General features: G+C 36.0%; 1 protein-coding gene across 3 annotated transcripts in view; it reads right to left on the bottom strand.

The window, feature by feature from the left end:
- Positions 1–26,001, bottom strand: part of PLD5 (phospholipase D family member 5) — a 177,590-nt gene that overhangs the window by 53,463 nt on the left and 98,126 nt on the right. For all 3 annotated transcript variants that reach the window (XM_021550467.3, XM_021550469.3, XM_021550468.3), the window contains 2 exons: positions 15,500–15,668; positions 7,521–7,635 (listed from right to left, as the gene is read on the bottom strand). In XM_021550467.3, coding sequence (XP_021406142.2) covers positions 7,521–7,635; positions 15,500–15,668 — 284 coding nt within the window. The remainder of the gene's footprint in view (positions 1–7,520; positions 7,636–15,499; positions 15,669–26,001) is intronic.

The raw sequence follows: 26,001 nt of genomic DNA, 5'->3' as shown, positions 1-26,001 counted from the left end.
AAGCTCAGTTTTGAGACGTTGAAGGTGTTCAATACTAGTTTAAGTGATTTGCTTTCTCTCAGGTGCCTGGAAAGGTAGACAGATATAAGGTAAAAACTGGCAGTTTAGAAATTTTCACACAGAGCAAGAATTTCAATATCATCTTCTGCAACTCAGGCATATGTTCTGTGTTGAAGACATTTAGTTATTGACACAGAAGTAAAAAAAAAAAGTCCCCACCTGCACTTTTCAGTCATGTTTCATAAGGTTGGATGTGGCTTATTTCACATTGCAGGACTCAGCTCCCCAAGTGAAACAAATAAGAAATGCTACATATGAGTTCTCATGGGATTTAGGCATAAAACCAGTGCTGAACATTCCCTCGTGATCAAGATGTTTGTGGATGTGTGCATCATTGTGCAACATAAACTGAGGTAAGACAGTTTAAGTGCCTAAACAGAAGAATGTTTCTCGAAAAACAAACCTACTTTCTGCATGTTAGGTATGAATGCTTGAATCTCTGATGCAGAACTAGTACCTGCTACTTTCCTTTAAGATGGGATGCAGCTAGCTTTGGAAATTGAGCTTGGTAATTCTCACTACATAGAACTCTGTCAAAGTTACTATGCATACTAAGAGGCAAAGAACCTTATGAGATCTTCCATCTGATAACTGGCTTTAAGATTGCTTATCACAAGCTTAAAGTTTTTGAGAAAATATCAGGAAACATTCTCCCACAGCAACTAATAAAAGATAAATCAAATCATGCGTCTACTCATTTGTGGTACCCAAGTTGTTTAAATTAATAATAAAAACTGAAAAAGGCATGATTCATAATAAATCAAAATATAAAAATTAATTTTAAAATCAGATGTCAAAGGTGTTGTCAGGGGAATTTTTATTAGCTGCCTTTTGTACACTCTCGTATTTTCAAGTGTGACTTAGAGTTTTAGAAAAATATCAATATTTATGATTTGAAAGGAATGGAAGAGATTTCTTGCCCTCTGTTCATATGCATCTTTATTTAACTCTATGAAACTCATATCCAAATTACTTGCTTTCTTCAGGAAGTCTCACCCCTCAAAAAAATCCTGCTTACTTCTTCATGAAAAATCATAGGGGAAAAAATATTCTGGTTTTGGTATTGCTGCAGGAACTTCCTCCATCTTAACATCCTTCCATTACACACATTCTTGGAGAATGCAGCCTAGGAAATGCAGGAAGAAAGCAATGGAGCTACAGATCCATTTAAAGCCTTATGTAAAACCATCCCCTGAACATCAGCTGTCAGGAGCCCTCTTCATGCTCCAATAGAACATGCATCAGATAACATTATTCTTATGCGACATTGTACAAAAACTGGCCATCTGGACAGGCAGAAATCTCCGGATCCACCTTCAGGATTCCACCTTCCCATTATATGAACAGAATGTACTTTCTTCTTACTCTTTGCAGAGTATTTACATTGATTCCCTACATTATCTTCACATGAAGAGGAAATGAAAGACTTAATGAGAATCAGAAAATCACAGGTTAAAATAGCCCTCAGAAGATCATCTGACCCAGTTTTTTGTGGAGAAAGGAAGCCTATATGAGATTATTCAGCACCCTGTCCAGTAACATCTTGCAAACATCCAGGGATGGAGACTCCACCATGACCCTAAGGAAGGTTCTTCCAGGGAACGATTGTTCTTACTGAAAAAATATTCCATCTTATCTTGAAATAAATGTTCTTAAGCACGTAAGTTTATGTTCTCCTTCCAAATCATTACAGAATTATTAAACCCAGCTTTGAAATCAATCTAGACCTTTCCCATGCACCAGAGCTATGAGGCCATTCCTCACAGAGGCTTGTCTACTTTATTCTTAAAATTGCCAGTGATAGCTCTTGTGTAATCTCTTTACAGACCACTGCCCCATATTTTGAACATTTTTTTTAATAATACTGAAGCCAAGTATTCTGGGCTTAATATAATGATTTACCCTAGCAACGACTCCCAAAAAACTTCAGTCACCCAAACCCTAAACAGTTTTAGGCCCAAAAAAACTTATCAGGAAATGCTCCCCCTTAGTCTTATAGCTTTATTTTTTCCAGAAAAAAATGTCAGTTTCTTCTGAATGATCAATTTCACATTCCTAGGGCTTGCAGTATACAAAGGTTTTAGTACAAAAAAGCACCAAACTCAGTTTATTTAATAAGAAAAAATTGTTCTGACATTCCCAGATGATGTCCATCTTTTCTGTGACATAACAAATGTCTTTCAGTTCTTCTACAGTATGTTAAAATTTATATCTTCCCTTCCCTACAAGAAGACAGGGAAAGAGAAACATGATTGTGGTCAACCATAAAAGCTCATGCCCCACAAGCATTCCAGCTCTAAATTAGTATTTGTAACCTAAAGGGCATAACTGAGTGCATAAAAAAATCCAGAGCTTTACTAGCTACTCATTTAATTGTCATCCTGAAACAATATAATTTTTTGGTTTCTTTGTTTTGGTTGTATCTGGTTAGGAAAGACTGTAATCCTGGGCAAATGTGAATGAAATGCTCAGTGAATAACAGCTGCACATGTGATCTAGTGATTGGATCCTGCCCTATGGCAATGACTTTCTATTATTCACTGTTTTTCTTGCTAATACACAAAAGTGGTTAGTTGACTTAGATGATATTTTTTCCTAAGATCACTGTGACATGAACAGACTCCTCTTATTTGCCTCAGCCACCACTGACAAAAGAAAAAATAATCCTTGCAAATATATGAAAAATGCTTCATGAAAAGGAGTACTGGAGAAAAAAAATAAATAGAAAAGAAAGGAAGCAATGGAAACTGAAGAAGGAAAATCCATTGGTATGTCTTGAAAAGCATGAACACTGTCAACTAAAATAAGATAGTAATTAGTACGGGATTTAGATTCTGTAACTCGTGAGAAATAATACAACCACCTGCTAATTGGAGACAGTGCTATTCAAATGTTACTGATGAACAAAAACTGGTACATAATTATGTGAAAGGAAGCGGGGGGGTTACAAGAAACATTTCAGTCTAGTAGACTGAGCCACAGCTGAGGAAAGCTAAAACAATAACCATGAAAACAAGCATTAATAAGCTACTGTCACAGTACAAAGAGGATAAAGAACATGTTTGTTTACACAATGAGCCAAATTTTGTCTAAAGACAGACTTATCTTTCACAAGACAGTCATATACAGATATGCACAGTATGGATATACATATGTCCTATAAAAATATAATATTTTTAGTCTGTTTAGTCTGTTTAGTAATAATTTTGACAATGTGAGCTGGGAAAAGTTACATGTGATTATTTTTTTAATTACTAGTATGCTTTTTAAAATTTTAATTGTGACTGGTACCTGTGTAGCCATTAATAATCACTGGTTGTCCCCAAGAGATAGAAAAAGCAAGAAACCTCATGTAACAGGGATGTTGTAAAAAGAAATTCATTAATACTGTATTTGCAGAGCACTCAGATACCACAGTGAGAAACAGCACAGAAAGGCCTATGAGGAAATTAATCATTCTGCATTCAGTACAGGATCTGGCAGATGTGCAATGAAGAAAGCCTAGAGACATACATTAAATATGAAGATAAGAAAAGATTCTAGCCATTACCAGCAGAAATAATATCCCCTGAATGAATATCAACTGCCTTAGGCATGAAATGTTTGATGTATCCTCATTCAATATAAGGGGAAACCCTCTGATTAATACGGTAATATTACAACAACTACCAGCCAGGTATTCTGTGCAAAATACAGATAGTATAATTAAAGTTTACTGTGGGATTAGTATTTCCTCATTTTTGCATGCTTAGTTTTGCAACTAAATAACACTCCCACCGTCCAGCAACTATTGGTAAATGTACATTATCTCAGCAGCCAGAGAATCCTGTCACCACAGCTGACAGAGTGTGGTATGTGTTAGCACAATAAATCAATCCATGTTCCACACTTCAGCCTCTGGACTCCTGTAATCAAGCTCCCCTTCTTTACAGCTACCTCAAGTAAGTAAGGATAGCATAGAAAGGCTAAAAACAGGTTACTGGAGTGATGATAAACCTGCAGGTTCACAGCTAGCTCAGATGTCTGCACTGGCATTGCAACTGTGAATTACTAACTTTATTTTATTCCACATCAGTTCAGTTCTGCTCCCCAGTCTACGTAAGATATGTTTTATCTTACCCCATCAGCTCACATTTGAAGTCAGATTTCAACCTTCTCCTCTATTAATCAATAAGGACAACTGCAGCAGAGGAAGGATGTGTGGAGAGGACTCTAGGTAGGATGCATTGTTGTGATGGAAAAGATCTATAAAAACAGCTTTCTACAGTTCTTCAGAAATGGGGAGAAGAGGCAAGGGGACTCAATGCATGCCTGTTTAGAAAAAGGAAAGATGTACTGCAATAATCTGTCTGGCAGAAATAGTCTCAATATCTGTGTTAAGATGCAGCAGTATAGGAGCCTACCATGGTTCCTTGTACAAAAAAGCCAAAACTGCATGAAAACATGGATAACCAAGTACTGATCTTCAAGGAATCCCATGTGTTTAAATTGATTCTACTTTTTTGAGGCTACTTAAAGCAGACAGGGCATACTGCCTGAAGATTCCCTTATGGTTCCTGGGCAATACATTAACAGGTACACTCATGGCCAACAGGCAAATTATCCCTTGTCCTGAACTTAGAAATCAGTCTGCACCACATGAGGGCACAGCCCAGGGGTTCTGATAACTTGGTCTGCTGAAAAGAAAGGCAAGACTCTTCCTCTCTCTTCATACAATAGCAATTCTCTCTCATATTCAGCAGCACAGCTTGGAGACAGTCTGACTCGTGCATACAATCTGCCTTGGAAAGAAGAGCCAAACCTATGCTCACCTAGCAAGGTGAAGGCAGACTCAGAAAGCCATGAAATTCCCAGAGTCCCACTGGCTGTGTATGTGCTTTCGGTCCATACTACTATGGCTTGGGTGCCAAGCGGGTTTGCTGCTTAGGATCAATCAGAGTCTCAGAGTCGTTTATCAGGTGACGAACCTCAGAGTAGTGCTTGGTCTCTCTGCTGCCTAATTCAGACTGACACCACAAGTGGGGATTTTGGTCTGCTCAGACAAATATATTCTGGTTCTCCATACTGAGAAGCTTCATAACTTGGCTGAACTACTGATTTGTTTAATGCTTTCTTCACCAAGAGAGGAATGCATCTGTTAAAAAGGGTGCATGGCATATTTTAAAGACAAATCTGACCAGTTGCAGGAAAAAAATAATTAGTTGTCTTCATGGATATAAGTCCAAGTGATAATGCACAGTTCCCTTTCAATGATCAGTTATGACAGATTTCAGAGGATGTAGATGGCCAGCCCCTCACAAGCAAAAAGATTAATAATTTTAGTAGATAGGTTTTCCAGGATAGCATAAGAAAGATTAATGGTATCTGGGTTCTTTTAAACTAGCCTCATGCTTGGCTTCTAGTTGACACAAACAGGACATACCATAAACTGCTCATACAAGGTCTACTCATTTCAACATAAAATTAAGACAACTGAATCTGACTGAATTTAAAACTAATTTATTTCTTTTCAGGAATGCAAAACCAAAGAAAGATTTATCTAACTTCCATGGAGATAAAAACCAAACAACAAACCTAAATGAGTGAAAGAATTGCAACAGACCTGGCAATCATCTTGCCATAATCAAGACATTCTAATAAAAATATCAGTGCAGAAATTAGCAGACCAAAACATGGAGTGAGAAAAAAAAACCATAGTGAGAAAATTGTTGTAATATTGATGTTTGAGAAAGGCTGATAGTACACAATGATATATACAATTTCAGGGCACCTGATGTCAACGATGATGACAACAAAACTCAAGAACTACTAACAACTTTCTCCAATTTTTTTTTTGTAGCTTAGAGCACAAATATATTGATCATTTCATTTAAATACTGTAAGATTTCCTGTCTCAGAAATCTAGAAAAGGCATAAGGGAAACGGAAGATAGTAAAATGTAAAAGCCTGTGTTCTGTTTTTTTTTTTTTTAAGCTCACAGGTTAGATTAATTCCCACGTAAATAAAAGGAAGTGTTAAACATTTCTCCTCCTTTTCTAGCTAAAAATTTCCCCTCATCTTTTCTTGAAAGAGGATAATTTTTGGTATTGGGTATTTTTAACAAAAGATACTTAAAATATCAGTTGCCAGTACATTGATATGAATGCACAGGCCTACCTTTCCTATTCTCTGACTCATAGGAATTTGGGATATTAGAATCACAGGGAAAAGAAACAACTTTTCAAAAGTTAATTTCACTGACATTGATGTTGAAATACCTATTATTTTTGAGCACATCAGAAAAAGACACTCCACATATATCTACAAAGTATTTTACATATTCTTACTAGATATAAAAGGATCAATATGTCTTTTGGTTATGTAGCAGAAATCATCAAATCCCTGGAATAGGTAGTGTCATGAAATTATGAGAATCTATAGTTATTATTTTTTTCATTAAATTTAAGTTTATTAAATTTAAATAACATGTCAAACTTGATTAAAAGCCAATCTCCCTCAGGGATAAGGACTTCCATTAGTAACATTCTTTTACTTGTGCAGTGAGGAGATTAGAAGGAATTGAAACAAATATAGATTGATGTTTCTGGGAAGAGGGTGCTTATTCTTCACCATGGTGTTTATATTCTTCACCATGAACAGTCATGCTGTTTTTAGGGTGCTTCAATACATAACAACTCCTTTGCCTAATTAAATTTTTTAGAGTTTCCTTTGTGATCCATAAAGGTATCTTTGTCAAAAATGATCACCATCAAAACATGTAAGGTCTTTTTGATCTTTGAAAAGCGTACCTTACCCTTAAAATCATGCTTTTATCAGATATAGATAACTAAGAGGAGAAATGTGTATGAGATTGCTGGAAATCCTAAGAGAGATTAATTTCTTCCAGCAATTCTTACATTCTCTTTACTATTTTTCCACACAGTTTTACATAAAACAAGTCCATTCATGTAGTGCCAATGTGCAATCCCTCTTTGGATAGGGACTTTTGAGCCTCAGAATAGCAATTAGGAAAGCGGAGACCAAAGAAATACACATATCACAAAGAACCTTGTCAGCTGGTTAAATCTGACCAATGGTCTATTTTCCTGTGCTTCAGGATCATCAGTACCATACACATGTTGTTTTATTAATTTACTTTGCTGTTGCTCAAAAAAGGAAAAGTATCTTGTCCCACAAGGTATTAGCCCAGACTCTCAGGTTATATTGCCTACTATTAAATGGCTACAGGCAATTTAAACACCTCTCTAATGCAATTTTTATTCACTTGTGAACTGCAAACATTAGCTACAGTAACGGTTTCAGATTTCTGACACCTGCGAACCAGAGAAAGCTGACAGATTATAGGGTAATAGTGCAACAGCAGCAGTGTGCATTTTATGCACCATCCAAGCCTGCATTTTAAATAATAGGAGCATCACACAGTAGCCAATGGCAGAATGACTTAAAGACCTTGGTCTTACCCTTTGCTTTCAAGTCGTTTAATACCTTTGATTCCACGGGCAGTTTATCGCTCACTAGCTTTATCTCAATATTTCGGGATGCCAGTTCAAGCAGTTTTTCAAAAAGACGCTGACCCTGGGGAGGACATTAAAGGAAAGCAGAAGCTTTTAGACACAGAATTGATTAAACTGTATATCAACAAATTAAAAAAGCAAAACAAAATCTTTATAAACAACATCTGAGTAACTATGTTCCTAGATATTATTAAACCTACCCAAAAGGTATGCAACTCAAATTAGTTTTCTTGGAGAAATACTGCTCTGAAGGCCAAAAATGTTTCTTATTTTTCCCAGATTGTGCAATATTGACAAGGTGGCAGGTGTCAGGTAGAAAATTAAGTGTTCAGGGGTTTTATGCTAAATAAGCATATTTTGACATTAACTTTCTTCTAAATAATCACAGTCTGTTGACATAGTATTAAAAGCTCAAGGAAAACAGTTTATTACATTTTTTCTATATTGAGTGATACTTGTGCAAGTGGTTCTCATCACAGTACAACATATTCCCAAGTAGCTGAATGCTCATCCTCAGAAGAGTTATACCAAGAATGAAAATAATGATCTATAGGCATTTTATGTGCACTTAATTTTTATGCTGCTTCAAAATTTTACTATTTAAACCCTATTTCTAACACGGAACAAGAAAAGGAAAGTGAGCTGGATACATGTCAAAACATAAATTTTATATGAAAAATAGAATTCTAATTCACTATGTTTTTCCATATCCAAGAAACAAACAAGAAGTAAAACTTCTGATTGCATTGTAAATGATAAAATTTTAGGTTCAGTATCTGAAATAAAATTTTTAAAAAATTAGTAACATCCAACTAGACCATGTGAATAATATACTCTCCAGTGTAACACTCCTGTGTTGTTACCACAATTACAACCAGAGCTCACTTCCTTGGTGCTGTTCTAACCTGGTACTGCAAACACCATGTTCAATTAGCAGTCCAATACAGAAAGACTTTGGGCTTATGACACCTACATACACAGTTCACTTTAGATTCAATTTAATGTTTGCCCCAGGGTAAACTCTAAACAAAAAAGCAATAGCTACACATCAACTTTCAAACAAACAGGTAGAAGATAAAGCTCTTCATAGAAACATGTTATATAATTCTCTGTACAAACCAAGAATCTTAAAATAATCCTTCAATTCAACAAAATTGACTAAACCAAGGACAGTTTGGGTTGCTATAATGCAGCATGGACCAACAAAATCTCAGACAAAAGCCCTCCCCACACACTGAAAACCCATTAGCATCAGTGAGGGGAAGGCTTAGAAATTTGCCCTATAATTGCCTAGACAGATTGATACTTTGAGCCTTGCTGGGCTTTTAGCATTACACAGTGCTTCCCCTGTCTAAAGTACAGACCTATTTTCGATTTTCATATATTATTTTGAATATATGTGGCAAAACAAAAATACCACCACCCTGAAATATAGCTTCCTCAAAAATATCAGTCAGCCAGAGGCTGCAATGGAAACAGAACTACTGCTTGTTTTACTTTTGCAATGTATGCCACATTGCTCACTCAACTCCCTAGTACAGCCCCCTGCTCATCCCAAAGGCTCAAAAGAACTTTGCAGTGAACACAATGTTGCCATAATTAAAGCATTAAAGACTAGCTAACAGAACAGAAAAACAAAAACTTTCCTTGCAACAAATTCTAAATGCTTCTTTTACTCAGATTCAGCATTTCTCAAGGTGACTAGGTGGTTCCGTATGTAAGAAATACCATCCATGATTTTAACTCACACACCCGAGTCCCAAGTTGCTGTGTAAGTCAAGGAGTGGCTTTCCCTTACATACCTCCTAAAAAAATCCTGAATTCTTACACCAGAGATTGTGTTGGGTCTTTTTAAGAAGAAGAGCAGATATTACAGAGAATGTAAGAATTAACGAGACAGGAGTGTGGAGGAGATGGATGCTGCATATAGAGTTATGCAGCTGCTCCAGCCTGATTCTGGGGGAGCAGAGGTGCAGTGACCGGTGTTGCTGGGTACCCTCCAAGAGGGTTTTCATACAAGTTCTACTGTCTGGCACTGCTACACTCTAACCAAATCTGGGAGCAGCCATCACTGTCCTGCTGTCTGCTGAATTTCCAATCCTTGCTTTGACCTATCCCCCAGCTACCCCAAAGCATCAGGCTCCTGCCATCTCAGAGCTCAGACAGCCTTTTATGTGCTTCATATGGGTCCCCCAACTGGAAACACCTTTGCAAAAGTCAGCACAGAAATTCAAGGATTAAAAGGTTTGCATTATGCATATTAACTAATACCATGTAAGTAGAAAAAGCTATTCAGGTTCTCTGTGTTGATTCCATTTACTACATAGACAGATAAACACTGTTTTTGTTTAGGTTACCTGTAAAAATTGATTTTGACTAAAAGAACAGCAGAAAATTCTGGCATACAGAAATAAACATGGAAAATGCATTCATAAATTCATTGAAAAATTATTATCATTATCAATACAAATTAATGGGTTAACTGTTCTGACAAAGAAATGCTTAGAAAGTTAATGTCTAAAACTGATAAAATTAATTGCTTCAGGGGATGGCTCCTAATTGCATTTCCTATAACTACAATAGGTAATTATTTTTGGATATTATTGTCACTTCTACCTGCAGGAAATTATAGTCATGTATTATTTATAAAAGCTTTGATAAACAAGCCTGGACTTTCTGTATTAATTACAGTTTGGTCAAAAAAGAACCTGGCAGCACCTCCTGAGTTTTCCCTGATGCAACCAACACAGCTGTCTCCTACAGACCATGCTGCCTGCTGAACAGCCCATCCTATGTGTTCATAGATTGCCTGGAGTGTAGCCCTGCATTCCAATGAAACCATCTCCTCTGAAAATGCATCTGTTTTCCTATCAGGGACACCACAAGCTATTCAATTATGGCATTTTTTTTTCCAATTATGTTTATGAATGGTAAAATCCCAGACTGATTCAACATTTAAAACATTTCTAAATAGTGATGGTTAAAACTAGGAGTGATCTCACCACAAATATTTGTGTTTAAACAGGTACATAAAAACAACACTGGTTACAAAACTGGAAAGAATTCCCTTTGTCTCACCTGTCACTGCATCATCCCTCAGCAGGCATTCATACCCCCAAGGCTTAAGCTCTACTAAGCAAACTATGAAAAATTCACAACTAGCTTTTAAAAGCAAGTACATACGACAGTAAATAGGGTTACTAGAAATTCTTCCCACACTGCTGAAGAACCTAGACTTCTTCTCCATTAATATTAATTGGAAACTCAGTTTCTACACTTTCTGACGTTTACTTGCAATTTTACTGGTTTGTTCTATGAAAAAGAAAAAAGATGGGACAGAAGGTCTGAAATGTTTTGTTACTGCTGTCAGAACATTTGAAATGCTTCTATTGAATACAAACCCTTATGCTGTCATTCAGACCACATTCTCTTTGTGAGACAATACCAGGCTGCTGCACCACTACGTGACAGTGATCAGAAGCATTTCTATAAACCTAGCTTTTGAGGACTGAGAAATAGGAGCAGCCAAGTGCTATGAAACTGCTACCTGATAGCAAAATCTGCCTTTTAACAAATAATACCACCAGAAATCTGCTTATCCTGATAAAATATTCTTTTGCACTTTTTGCTGGGCTGTTTTAAAAACACCAAAAGTGACAAAATATAATGTAGTAAGTATTTATGACAAGAAAAAATTTTTTGCATGGTGGCTTTAAACCAATATAAATCTCAAACATCAGTCCCAAATGTATCTGCCACAGAAAACTGGTGAATTAAAATAACCCCAAAGTTATCACTAACAAAAGGTCCCGAAATTTCCCCCAATTTATTGGCAGACTCTAGGCAGGCTGATTGAAGCCTCGCTGATTTTTCTTGTCTACTCTTGTCTCTGTCAGCATAGGCTCCTCATTAGAAATAATATGGGGAGATACAAACATGAAAATGCTGTATTTACTGAAGTACTCTCAAATTGCATTATTGTATTCTCCAGTAACAGATTCCTACAGTTTAGAAAATGTTTCTCTTTTTAATCCCACAAAAAAAAAGTCTGGTTATCTCATAGACTTTTCTTCTGATTCTATACAGATATATTTCTACTATTTTTTCTCAAGTTTTCCCAAAAATCAAGCCTCTGGGCATATTTCTAAAACATCACTAAAAACCATATCATGCTGGCAGAAACCAATAAAGCAAATAAATCAAGAAATCCTAACTTTTACAACTGCTATTTAATACAGAACAAAGAAACCTTAATGCTTCCCTCTATTCTTCTCACTAAACAGCTAATGCAAAGGAAAGGAATATGCTTTCATTTTAAAAACCCTCCTTTCACTGAATTTATTTTCCATGCCTCAGCCAGTACCACGGAAACACCACCACCTGAAGAGATGTTTATGTAAAGATAAGCTTATAGATCTCTATAGCTGATCCTATCCAATTTCCACTGGGAGTTGCTAGATTTGGAAATATCCTCTTCATATTTATTTGCATTTTAAAATAATTTTCAAGGAAGGGAACTTAAGCTCTTGAACTAACATTTGTTCTACCAAACAAATCACTTAAGCTCCTTGGGAAATGCATGTGTGAGTGACTCATGACTTCTCATCAGAGATTCATTACAAAGCTGGACAGCTGCCTTATATGAGACAGAGTATCGGATGGATGGGGGACTTCTCCCACCAAGCCATATGGGAGATGCACAGTAGGTTGGTGAATAAAATCAGAAGTATCCATTTTTTATGTTATACTTGTAAAAATCAGATGCAGATCTGCCGTTGATCATCTTATGTTTATCCAAATATCCATCCAGGGACAACATACACATGGCAATACCAATAAGCCATGATGGCATTGACTCTGATCTGTGAGAAACAAACTGAAGTTTGTGAAGGACTTGCTGGAAATCTAAAAGGTCATTCTAAATTAAAGTTTCAAAACATAAGACAACCCAGAGGAAATGAACTGTGAAAACTGTGAACTGGCATGATCATGTATTCACCTCTGTCTTTTCACTGAAAACAAATCAAAAGTCATCCTCAAACAAAACAAAAAAAAAAAAAAAAAAAAATTCATTTTCCTCTACTATCTCTAAACATAGATTACCACAGGAAAAGTCACATACATTCTACAAAAACTTCAGTGCTGCTACAGGACAACTACCCTGCTATTTGAAAACACACATATGACAGTACAAACTTGCCAAAATATGTGGATTTCTTCTGAATGAGAAAAGCAGCACAGAGAGAACTCACTATTTTGCCAAGCAAATATTTGTTTATTTGACTGTTTTATCTGTTGAAGAACAGAAACACTGTCTCATCATGTGTCTGTCTTTAGAGAATCCAATTTAGCAAAACTCATCATATCAGATGACTGAGCGCAGCTGGCAATGAATGTTTATTTAGATTTATAACAACAAAATACAGACAAGCAAGATTCAAGGGCACCAGGTAATGTACACACAAACAAAAATACAGAAAAATACAGCAGGAAGTCCTGCATTTTTATATATGCAAATGTATATCTAGCTATCTATGTCTAATGTACATTTGGACAATGTGTGTGTGTGTGTACAAAGTTGTGGAATTTCCTGCTGTAGTTTTCTTCAATATGTATATTGCCCACATGTGTGTGTATACGTACGCATGCATCTATGCATATGACTACACAGAAGTATACACAGAATGTAATTAAACCTTGTAATGAATAGAGAAAAAGACATCTAGCCAACTCTGCTTTTCTTCTAAAACCTATGTCTGTTCAAGTGCTCTTCTGGAGAACCTTGCCCTACAATATGACTTGTATATTCATAAAATGGAAATTGCTAATTATATAGCAGGATGTGGGTCCATATGGAAAATGGTTATGTCCTTAATTTCTCAAAAACAAGACTCATTCAAGGAACAACTAGAACTCATCCACTAAGCACTCTACTACCTGGGAGTTTTGCATCTCATCCCCTTACCTTTCATAATGCTTCTGCTATGCTGGGCAAATTTCCCCAAACTCAAATTGTAAAGACTTGAGGGCATTTAACTTATTCTTCAAACAATTACTAGATTATAGTTATTGAAGCTTCTAAGAAATTCCACTTCACTGAGTGGTGAAAGCAGATGTAACAATACAAGTTTTCTCCCTTCCCTTTCACAGAGTGAGCTTTGTGTACATTCTCTGGGGTAGCAACTTGCTAAGAAACACTGCCTCTTGGCAATTTTTTAGCAATCAGACTGGCCAATAACAATATAGTGTTTTAGCATGAATAGACAAGCTTGACAGAAAGATCTATCAGCTGTTCTGCCCACGCTGCTGTACAAATGAGAAAATGATTGGAATATTAATTGCCTTTAAACAGAAGTAATTACTCATTTTTGTAAGACTATTAGCAGGCAGAAAAAGCTAGCTAGAATAGAGTATTATGAAATACGTTTTATTTTTCTGGCTTTAACTGTGCATTTGAGGACAAAAGACCAAATCCACTTCTTAGATATCTCTTCTTCCTTTCCCTGCTGAATGGTATCTTACAGTTTTTACTTTGCAATGTGAATGTGGAAAAGGAAATGGATTTTATGCTTAACTACTGGAATCCCAATTTAAATTTTGCTATTTTATATCCTCTGTTTGGGATTTGTTAGGCTCTGCCAGTTTTGAAGCAAATGACATGATGAATTTTTTCAGCCAAAATATTTTTGAAAGATTCATGTACATATCAATTCATGCACATCCTATAAACATCTAAGGCACTATCTCCTTGAATTCATCTGCATGAATGACAGTACATGGGTTTGAAGCTACTTAGGCAATAAATTTAAATAAAGCTTAGTTGCACAATTACATTGTGAAAAAGTCAATATTTTGATATTCCACATAAATTTATTCACAAACCACATTCCAATATTTAGAAGCATTCTAAAATGTAGGATTTGCATCACATTTTCTATTCATCTGCTCACCTTATATTTTCAGTATTTTAAATGGACATGCAGCAAATATTTTCTGAAGAAAAGTTAATGTATGCTGCTCAACTAGGCCGCAATCTATTTCAAAAGAAGCAGAATATAGTTGGTTAGAATACCAGGATTTGCCTATCATCTACCAAAAGGCATTTTTTACTGCACTGCATCAACAGAATAGAAAAGAAAGCCAAGAGTTTATGCCATGGTGAAACAGAGTCGATTCCTTACAGATACCTGGCTGTCATTTTAACACCATTTCATGTCTGCTGAGTGGCTACTTTCAGCAAACAATCTATCTAGTGGAAAAGAGAAGATACTCTCAGCCTATCCTTTCTTCCATATCATAGTTTCATAAGTGATGCTAAATGGAAACCTTTCCTAACCATATTTCTAAGAGGACTGCTCTCAAGAATGAAGTTTATTGGCACAGCATCACTGTCATGCATGTCTGCCTTATTCACTATGATTTATGGTTTTTCATGCTGTTTTTAATTGCAGAAATCTTGAACACTGCTTCCTCCCAAGACTAATTTGGAAAAGCTATGAATCATCTGATATGATATTGTTCTCTGTAAGTGTAATTTTATCTATCTATTTGGATAGAGAATTAATTCACATGCTTGCCTTTTATTTAATCAGTAGCATCAAATAGAAAATTATTGTATAGATTTATGAATATTACCAAAGAGGTGGATATGCTAATATAGATACAATTTGACAGCTTTCTTAAGGTTACACAATGTCTTTCCTAAAATGGAAGTGTTAGAAGTACATGTTGGATGTTATCTAGTCCAAGCACATCACTGCTCTTAGAAACTTTTGTATTGGGAGGAAAATCTCCATAAGAAAATGATTTTTAGACTACCCAAACAAATAGTTCTGCTGCAGGGAAGGGTTTTAGTTCTGTAAAATTAAGTTTGGCAATAAGAACAGACTGTTAAGGTCCGACTCTTTTGTTAGGCTAGAACATACCTGGCATGCTGATGGATGACTGTGATTGAGGTCCCACTGGGAAGATACTATGTCAACAGACTTTTCAGCCATATTAAGCAAATTCATCCAGCCTTGGAAAAGAGACAAATGGGATGGTGCACTGTCTGAATAGTTGATCCCTTCAGGGATATTTTCCACAAGAGCAACCCTGAGAATAGATAAGGAAAAAATAACCACTTAACAAAAGCACTTTTTTTATTAGAAGGCTCCAAATTGTAAAGAACTTCAGATTTTGGGCCTGGAGTTCAACATCTGCTCCCAGAGGCTCTCAGCCGTTTGCCATCCTATAACTCTCTCTGAAGCATCTGACTGTCATGCTCCACACTTCCCAGAACAATGAAGTGCAGAAGTGACCTATTGCTAAAGCAGCAAAGCCAATCAAGCTTTCAAAGCTCTGAAAAATTAGCTTGCACAGAGGAAAGGTTATTTCCTACAACACAGTAAGTGGGAACCAGTCCTTAAGGTGAGCATGGGAAGAATGAAACAATCTCCTCTTGCTTTGCCACTCTCATCTCTGAATATATTTTCTTCTCTCTAAAGAATGTGGCAAGATGTACACTCCTGGCATTCTCTTAGGTCTGCTTTTACAGCTAACATTTGATTACACTGAAGATTCTAAATATGAATTCTCCCTCTCCAACTGCTCTAAGCTACCCATTTTTTTTTTTGCTTTTGTTTACCTGTGTAAGGCTCTAACTGGGACCCAGTGGTTATAAAAAGAATTACAACCTTTTAGTTTCTTGCTCTTTTTGGAAAGCTCTTTGATCTTACTGTCTACAGTATTCAAAACATTTTGAAATTAGAGTACACAAATTCATATGGATACAAGCACACCCAGGAAGCTGAACAAGCATTGTAGCAAACTGTCATCTTAAAACATGCTCCTCTGCTTCAGAGAAATTATGTGTTTCATTCAGCACCTCACTGCTAGATTTCCTTAAATTGCAGCAGGTAAAGCTTCTTTCTACGCTTAGTAGAGGAATTTTAAAATGAAATAAAGTCAAAAAAGTTCTTCAATTCTGTCTTTAGGTAAAGAGAATAAATTTTCATATAAATGCCTCCAACATCTGCCACTTCTACTGTGAATGATACAAACCAGATGTAGGAAAGCTGTAACAGGAACTTGGAGAACACTCCTCTATTATATACAAGTAAATCAAGCATTTCCACACTGGTTTTATACTTGTCAATAGTGTTAATTATCTACTCTAGTAATATGAATATAATTTGTAAATGTTAAGTCAATCATTATTACAAAATTCCAGGGTAAAAGAGATTTGTACGCCTTTTGACTCTTAGAAAAACAGATTAGTGCAGTATATACTATTAATTCAGTTCATCCTAGAGGGCTCACATGGAAACTTTTAGAGCTATTTCAGAATATCAAGCTTGATATTGTAAAGTGAACCCATTAAAAGACTGAAGATTGGTACTCTTAAACAATGTTAAGACAACCCAGCAAGAATTGTGACACAGTAAACCATGGTCATTATCACATTCAATCTCCTGGCCGGGCAAAAAAATCCCACCACCCAAACCAGAGCAGGCACAGCTCCTCCTGTATGTTCTCTTATTCCCCCAAATCTGTCAAACAACGTAGGTATAAGCTGCAATTACCAATGACACTCTCCACAATTTACTTTGAACATACTATTCTATTTATAAACATTTAACTTAGCTACATTGCAGAAATGAAGTTGGAAATCAGCATATAAGCTTGTAAAATGTTAAAAACACAACTAGATTTTTATATGTCTTTAAAGTATATTTTATTCTAAAACATTCTACCTACCTTGTTTACAAAATTTGTGAAATAACTTAGAGTTCTAAAAATCAAGTGCTCTTTTTAAAGCATTTAAAAATAAACTGTTTTACTCTAACACTCAGAGGTTTAAGCTTACTTTTCCAAATAATCCTGCTACAGAACTTCATAAAACTTTGGTTAGATCCCTTGAAAGCCTGGCTTGTTCTTTTTCAATAGTTAGACTTACAAATCATATTGCATTGGCTCTTAGCATGCCCATGTTTCCAGAACTTTTTTATGGAGAGTTGTAGGACAGCCACCTTCAAAGAGGAAGAAATTGAAGCTGAGAAGATAAAGTGGTCTCTACAAGGACATTAAATCCCCCTCATAATCTAGTTGCAAAGATCAGAAATGAATGCATCTCTTTCTGAAATCTTCCATCCCCAACTCAATCACATCTAGATACAGTAAAGAGTTATTCTGAATATGCTTCAAATACATTCTTAATACCAAATAATTTTTCAAAAACAAAATTATGTCAAATGTGGTTCTGATTTAGCTAGAATTTAAAAGTGCACATCACTCTCTTGAACAAGCAGTGACCAAAATTTCCCAATGTTATAATATTGTCTGACATACAGAGTGTTTTCTAGTGGAACCCATGCAAATCAATTACACAGGAGCCTACAAAATAACTGATAGGATTAAATCTGTCACAGTCACTTCCAGTGGCTGTTAGTAGTGTTTCCTATAAACTGTACTGAACTTGTGTCTCACTGGAAAACATTAGCTTAACTTCCACTTCTCCTGTCTCTTTCTCTGGCAAGTTGAGAGCCACCAAAAACCTAACTTTGCCACAGAAGGCCTAAGACGACCGGATGAGGGCCAATCCAGCAGGTTGATCAGGACACTATCCAGTCAGGGTTTTGCATATTTCCAATATCTCCAAACCTAAAACTCATCATATTTGAGATGATGGACCTGACCCAGCCAAACACATACACGTTTATTTCTGACTTCACACTATTTAGGTGTGCATTAAGCTATAATGCAGGAAGAGTTGTGGGTCATTGCTGTTCACATACATTTTGTTACAGATACATCAAGATATACACAAAAGTTGGGTTCTTCCTCATTTGTCATAGGTTAAAATTGTTTACTTTTTAAAAGAAAGTAGCAAGGAATATTTACTGGGCAATAAGGAATTCAGCTCCTCCTAAAAGGGCCCTTGCCAAGGATAAGGTGCCTCTTGGCAAGGAAATTTGTCCTGACTATTGTTCTTCACTGGGAGAACATCTCCCAACTTCTATATCTGTGTCGCATTCACCGGGCTGTGGGACCAGCACTAAAGAGCACACATGACTGCACAGCTCCTGCCATTGTATAATTTGGGTTTGGTTGTCCAGTAGAAGCCAAATGCATTCCAGTTAACAAAACTGTTATTGAGAACAGACACTATCTGGTAATATTTTTCCTACTCTTCCATTTTACCAAATAGCAAGTATAGGGAAGTGGTCACAGCAGCAAGCCTGAGTCCAAGAAGGGCTTGGACAATGCTCTCAGGAACACAATGTGATTCTTGGGCTGTCCTATGCAGGGCCAGGATCTGGACTCAATTATCCAGATGGGGCCCTTCCAACTCATCATATTCTATGATTCTACTTTGTGTTCTTTAGCAAAAATGAAAGAAAAAAAAAAAAAGAAAAAAGAAGACATTTCATCTAGTTAGGGCACTAGTTAAAATGTTGTTTTCAGCGTGTAGATTTCTCTTTAATGATGAATTGATTCAGCCATAAAATTCTGATGTTAAAACCCAACACCAAGCTCAGAAGTAACACAAAAAGCCAACCATCAAGTTTTTAAACTAAGTGATTTTGCCTTTGAAATATTCCCTTTTCATTTGTCACAATACCAAAGTTCCAATGCTTAGTCAAGATGAGATTCATTAAAACTTCTGTGCAAAAATTTGAGTTTGCAAGCCCCAATTCCATCAAGAAAAGCTAAATTTAGCTTTCATTTTTGTTCCAATATGACCCACAAAGAGGTTCTTCAAATATGGCATTACAAAAACTTCCAAGAGAGAAGATCACTTACAGACCTTGAGGAAAGTTAGACATAATAACATAATTTATTCTGTGAAAAAGGCATATTAATGAAGCAAAACACAAATGTACCATGGTGATTAAAACAGATTTTTCCTATTCTCAAAATCATTAGCAGGTAACCTTACAACTGTTGAATGAAGATGTCCTTCTCTCTGGTTCCCTGGTGCTCTATTTCATTGGAGAATGCCAACATAGGCTTGCCTCTTCAGTCTTACAGTTGAATATCGTTAAAACTACCTCACACAGACTGAGAAAGTAATGTTACACAATTTCTGTGAAGTTAGACAGAGAGACAAGGGTCAGAGTGAGATCAAAACTCCTCTAAGCTTAAAGAAATGTGGCAATAGAACAGTATTTAACGCCTACTATAGAATAGACCATGACCTCAATAATGACTCTTCTGAGCTCAGCTATGACTTGCATTTAGCAATTCCAAATGAATTCTATACACGGTTAAGGTTTCTTGTTCATCTCTGACAGTTCTTTGGTCAGAAAGCATGAAGATTTGTTTCTGATGTCACACCAATTTGTTCCTCAGAAGGAAACAGTGGTTCTTAATTTAGCACATGGGTTAATTAAAGTAGAGAGGGCTAGGACAGTGAAAATAGATAGATGCTATATGTCTGCCTCTTGAAAAAATCTGGGGCTATCGGCAGAAATGTATAACTCTGTTGAAAAATTTAGCTCTGACAATTCTACTGTTATAAAAGGAATATTTTTTGATGGTTCATACCATATTAAAACAATAAACTCTAGAACATTATTTACTCTGGTTTGTCTCAATCCATAGTCAACCACTAAAGAAAACCCAGGTCATATGCACTTAAGCATCTCTAGTACATCTGAATTTACTCACCATTAAAGGGAAGAAACTTAGTAAGAAAATACTGCAACAATTTGTATGAGACAATAAAGAAACAAAAGATGAAAAAAGGCTTTGACATAAGGCTGCTCTATTTAAGACAAGGGAGAGAAAAATAAAGGAAGATAATTGAGAAAGGGATGTGAGTTCTGGCCCAACACTATGGTCCTATTTAAAGATACCCTCTTGTGACCCCTTTTTCTTTCTTTCTTAACCCAGAAGCCCTGGAATCACCATCCCCTGGCCTGAAGGACCACATCTACTCACAGAGCTCCAGTTCAGCTTATAACACCAGAATCTTAATGTTTATTCCAAACCTACCATCTTTCTCAGTGCTTTCAATTAAATCTTTCACCATGTCTCTTTTAAACCCTCCACATCCTTCTTCATCACATCCCTTCTACCACTCTTCCCCATCATATCTAATCATTAGCCGTCATCCTGTCCAAGAGTACCTTCTCTTCAGTTCTTAACTGAACCACAGCTCCAGCTCTTGATTCTGAAAGAGATTATGAAATCCTCTTCTAGACAGGATACAGTTCTAATTTCAGGATACAGTTACAATTTCAAAAACATGCAAAACAAACACTGTTTTTTAGGTTCACAGAGAAAATATCCTAAAAAACTAGGGAAAGTATAGCACAACTGTATTTGGATATTCTTCTTAAAGACAGTGCAATAAGTCTGCTTTGAGATCAGAACTGAAGCATAAAGGTATCTAGTATATTTGGATAATTACATGGTATATCCAGTAAAGAAAAATCAAACTGTCCATTGCATGTAATTTATTGGTTTTTTATTTATTACATCTAATACTTTCAGGATGAGAAGTTATAAAATGTGCTATCACATACTTACACTATGAATTTCAATTTTAAATATGTTTGACCCATTATAAAGAAATTTGACAGAACACCAGAGCTAAAAGTGAACTGCAAAGCAGCTGAGATTGAATTTACAAAGGACTGCAAGTGCAAGCCCAGTACTCAAAAGCACCTGGACCATTAGCATCTGAGAACATATCACAAGTTCTCTAATAGTCTCAACTGGTGAGGCACGTGTGTTTGTGCATGTTGGTATGTGTACAAGTGCCTAAGTACATGCACACTATGAAAGCTCTTTGATGGCATTTACTTGTCTGCTTTTTGAACTTTAGTCATGGAGACCTTGATGTCCAGAGACAAAATCTTGGTATGATGAATGTTTGGTTCAAGACTATTCTTTGAATTAGATCCGTGGTGAATGACGATAAATTCAGATTTATCATATTAAATATATTCTACAGACATGCAAGGTACAAAGGTTCATTTTAACATTTCCAAGTATGTGGTAGAGCAGACTAGAGTGATGTTTAAAATGAAAGGCTATGCTGTCTTAAGCCAAAGAGGACACACTGGTCCTGGGTTTCTGCTCTCCATCACAGGAATGAGTCAGTGACTCCTCACTCACACTGCTCACATGGGCTAGCATAGCACCAGGGCACCCTGACATAAGAAAGGATCCCAGCACTTTACATCACAAAAGTGACTGGACTCAGGAGACACAGGCCTCTTCAGCCAAGTGAGTGACTTGATACTTTTAAATATGCAGCTGCAGAAAGTGGCTGTGGCACAAGAGTAGGAATAAAAATCCTTCCAACTTCAAGTATTCCCTGAAGTCTAGCCTTAAGAACACCAGTTAATTCCTGTAATTAGAACTTATACCTTTCCCCTTCTACAGCTGCCTCTTCTTTGCACTTAGTTGGTTTTCATTTTTTCTTACTGGTCCACATAAGCAATTTAAGTATGATAGCTATATTTCAAAACATATTTTAACTCCTCACCACTTAGGCCTTTTTACATTGTAATCAACTTGAAGATCACTTTGTTACTGCTCTTCCCACATAATTGTTTTTGTGCCCACTCATCATGATGTCTGGAAGACAAACACAGCATGCAGACACACACAGCACATCAATTAATCTTGGCAGATTTTATGTCCCACATTCTCGGTTGGTACAATATAGAAAATAAGATCTTCAGTCAGCACTTATGTCAGTGGAACAATATTGGTTTTTACCACTTAAAGATTAGACTCAATTCTGTAACTCTGTAGAACAAATAACTAGAAGCATTCTCAGAATACCTCTTCTCTTTGGATGGTCCCATGGATTTTTTGGTACAAAAAGGATGATACCCTTCCTCTGATACCATCATCTTCAGAACAGTACATCAATAATAAAGTTCTTCTGTGATGAATAACACAGTATCTGTGTTGTAACACAGCATAAGCACAGAAGTTTTAAAAGAAGGATCCACTATACAAATTCACCAGTCATCCAAGGTTTAAACCTGTGAATGATTTCTAATTAAACACATTTTAGGTGATAAAATAAAGTTTTCACAGTTGCATTTCAGATGCAGCTTCCAGTTCCCAAAGGCAAAACTGCATGCAAAAGAGGGAAAGAATTGACCAGATGTTTCACAATGTCACTCCACCCTACTGGGGACAGTATTTCCCTGGAGTCAAAGCAAAACCAAACCTTAGCTGGAAATTCAATCTAGCCTGCCAAGATCATTTTAATACTGGAAACAAGATTGCAGTCATATAAAGTATCAAATGAAAAAGGAGCTCAAGAAAGAATGAATAGCAAACATTAAAGATATTAATTTCTTTTACTGACATGACTGATACTTGTCTCAGTTCAAAAAAACTTATATGAATAAAGTACAATGAGCACAGAGCCTTAAGTAACCTTAGGACTTTTCATATGGTTTGTGCAGACTTAGGATTTCTTGTGAATTATGCAGAACAGTCCACTCAACACTGATCCTTTTCCTACACATTCACATACCCATGTACATACCAAAATAATCCTTACCAACTGCCCTTTGCTCTCTAAATGTTGACACAAGGATGTTGAAATACGATTGTTGTTTCCATTGTATAAAACTATTTAGCATCATTAGAACTCAATAAAAAAACCCTCACAGAAGAAGGAAAAAAGATTAGAATCTAATTGAAAGGGATCAACAAAATACATATAAAGACCCTTTTGAAATAAAATACTGTGTGGTTTTGCTTCAGGTTTCTAGCTCTGTTATGCCTCAACCATAGCACTAGCATTCCTGCCTAAGAATACCTAAATAAATTAGATAATTCAAAATTATTTCAAAAGCAAATCACTTGTTAAAGTCTACATATACAAGCAAAATAAATCTGAGAACTAGTAATCACTAATAAGTATCAATGGCTGAGACTGAAATCTCTAACTGGTAGAATTATCATCACAAGAATGCAGAAAACCAAAGAAGTCTTTAGTAAACTGAATTGACTTTTAATTTATTGAGAAGACAGGATGTGGAGTTTAGTCTTCTAAACTTCAGTCTGGCATTTCTCAACAATTCAGAATAAAAGAAGTTTTTTCACAGGTCCTGACATACAAATCTCAGAAAAAATTATCATCTTTTTTATACCTTCTGTAACCATAGATATATATACAGATCAAACAGAAAGACCTAGTACACCAGAACATATAAATATTTTGTGTAATAATTATAAATATTGCATTGTTTATGACTTGGATAGAATTTTTTGATACCAGCTAAGGGAAATTACATTATGAAGCTGAGAAGCCAAGCCATTAAACCAGAAACATGCATAGCTACATTTCATAAAGACAAGTGTAAAAATATAGTAAAACTAAAACCTATATAATTGAGATCTAGTGTTGATCTTAATTTCAATTCTGTATACAAATTCATGAAGAATAAATTTAATACCTGAAATTAACAACAGATTAACCACAGACTTAGTTAAGGCTGATTTGACTGGAAAATCACTACGCTATTCCAATGCTATGCTTTATTGTCCCAGCTTTCCCATCTTCATCTATGAGAATCAATGCCTTATTCCATGAGGGAAGAATTACTTGTTATAGAGACAACTATTGCTGCAATAGTGACAACTATATTTGAATTTCCAAAACACAGAATGGATTTCCATTTTAAGAAACATTCAGTTCTGTATCAAATCATTTAACTTCAGGTGAAATATTGCAGGAACTGATGAGCACTTGATCATTACTATCTAAATCCAGCCTGTGTTGGCAGTTCTTGAAGCCCCACTGTGCTGTTTAATCAGTAATCAGAGCTGAAGCATACCACAACTTTCATACTTTGCCTAAAAGTTCAGCACAAAGGTAAGTACATTTACTAAACATCATAATCAAAAGTGGAATGTTTGATAAGGCCACAAGAAATGTCATAAAGACATTATTTGAACCAAACTGGCACAGCCACCATCACACTTTCCCCATGTTCTGATGGAAGCTGACCTTTCAAAATTCATCAAATCAATAGAAAAAGCAGCATACAGCACATTTCTAGATTCATGCAATTCTTTGGTTGCTGTCATAGCTTTGATTTGCCCTCTTTTAAAATGGAAAAATGCCTATATATTAATCAGAAAAATAATTCTTAAAGTTCAAGTAAATCTAATTTCACAATCTCCTGATTGAATTACTTGAAACTTTTTTTCAAATGAAAGACCAAGGCATTTTTATGTCAAGGAAAGCAACAGGATCTCTAGACATTAATCATCATTCATTTCAGAGCACACTGTAGGTGAATTTTACATACAAGAAGGCACAATACAGAGGTCAAACACTGCAGTGTTCTGCTCATGGCTCTCTTTATACACAACAGATATAAGCCTTGGGGATATGTGTGAAATCCATTTAATGGACACAAAGAACAGAAGCTGCCATCTGTTCCTCATGTATATTTGGGCTTTCTGTAAGACACTTCCATTAGGCTATTGTTAGGCTATGATGAATCATGACAAGAAGCTCTAAAATTTGTCTGTGATACACTCCTATCCTCATCACATCTAAAATGTGCTACAAAACTCTTCAGCAACTTATCACGTGCCAGAATAACTTCCTTTTAGACTGTGATTTCACAATAGTGTTTAAAAACAACAGAGAGGAAAACAGCTTTTGATCTTATTTAAAGAATTCATTGCCAATGAAGGCTGTTTTATCAACATTTGCATATGACTGAAATTGATTTGGGGTCACAACAGCACTTCAGGAGCTCAGATCTGCTCCGTCAAATTTCAAGTAGCTTAAGCAGCTTCTCTATGACTATTTCATTCTTTAGCTCCCCTATCAATTCCCTCATTTTTGTATCCAGATGCTTATTTACTCCAGCTCCTTATGGAGCACTTGCTGAGAGGGAACAAAGGCAATTTCTCTCATGGTTATCCTTCATTGTGATGATGTTTCATACAATGAAATTTAAACTTTGTTGGTAAGTGCTCAAAATGCATCCCTTTGAATGAACTGTTCATTCTTGTGAGATTTTCTTTCTTCTTGCTCTTGAGAAAAGAAATGCTGGGAGGAAGCCGGAATGGAATCAGTAAAATCCTTTTGTGGGGATCATTGAGTTTTCTAAAGACAATAGGCCTACTCTTGTATTTTTTTTTCCTGGCCATTCTCTGCATCAAAAAAACTTGCTCCAACCATGTGCCATCTTTTTTTTTTCCACCATCTTTTGCTCTAGATGTGCTCTGTTTTGAATTCTACCATTTCCATGGCTCCTTCTCCCACTGGCTCCCTCTTCTATGTATTAAAGCCTAGATGACCTCTGTTGTTTTGCTCCATCTAGTTGGTCTTCCTCTTAATAGATTTCTTCCAAATTATTTAAGTGGCAGAAAACATAATACTGTTACTAAAACTCCAGGACAGATCTGTGCATTCTGTTGTGTTTCTCCACTATATCTGATTTGT

Source organism: Lonchura striata, chromosome 3 (genome assembly GCF_050655825.1).
Source record: "Lonchura striata isolate lonStrDom1 chromosome 3, ASM5065582v1, whole genome shotgun sequence".
Taxonomy (NCBI): Eukaryota; Metazoa; Chordata; class Aves; order Passeriformes; family Estrildidae; genus Lonchura; species Lonchura striata.
This window is presented reverse-complemented; position numbering and strand designations above follow the sequence as displayed.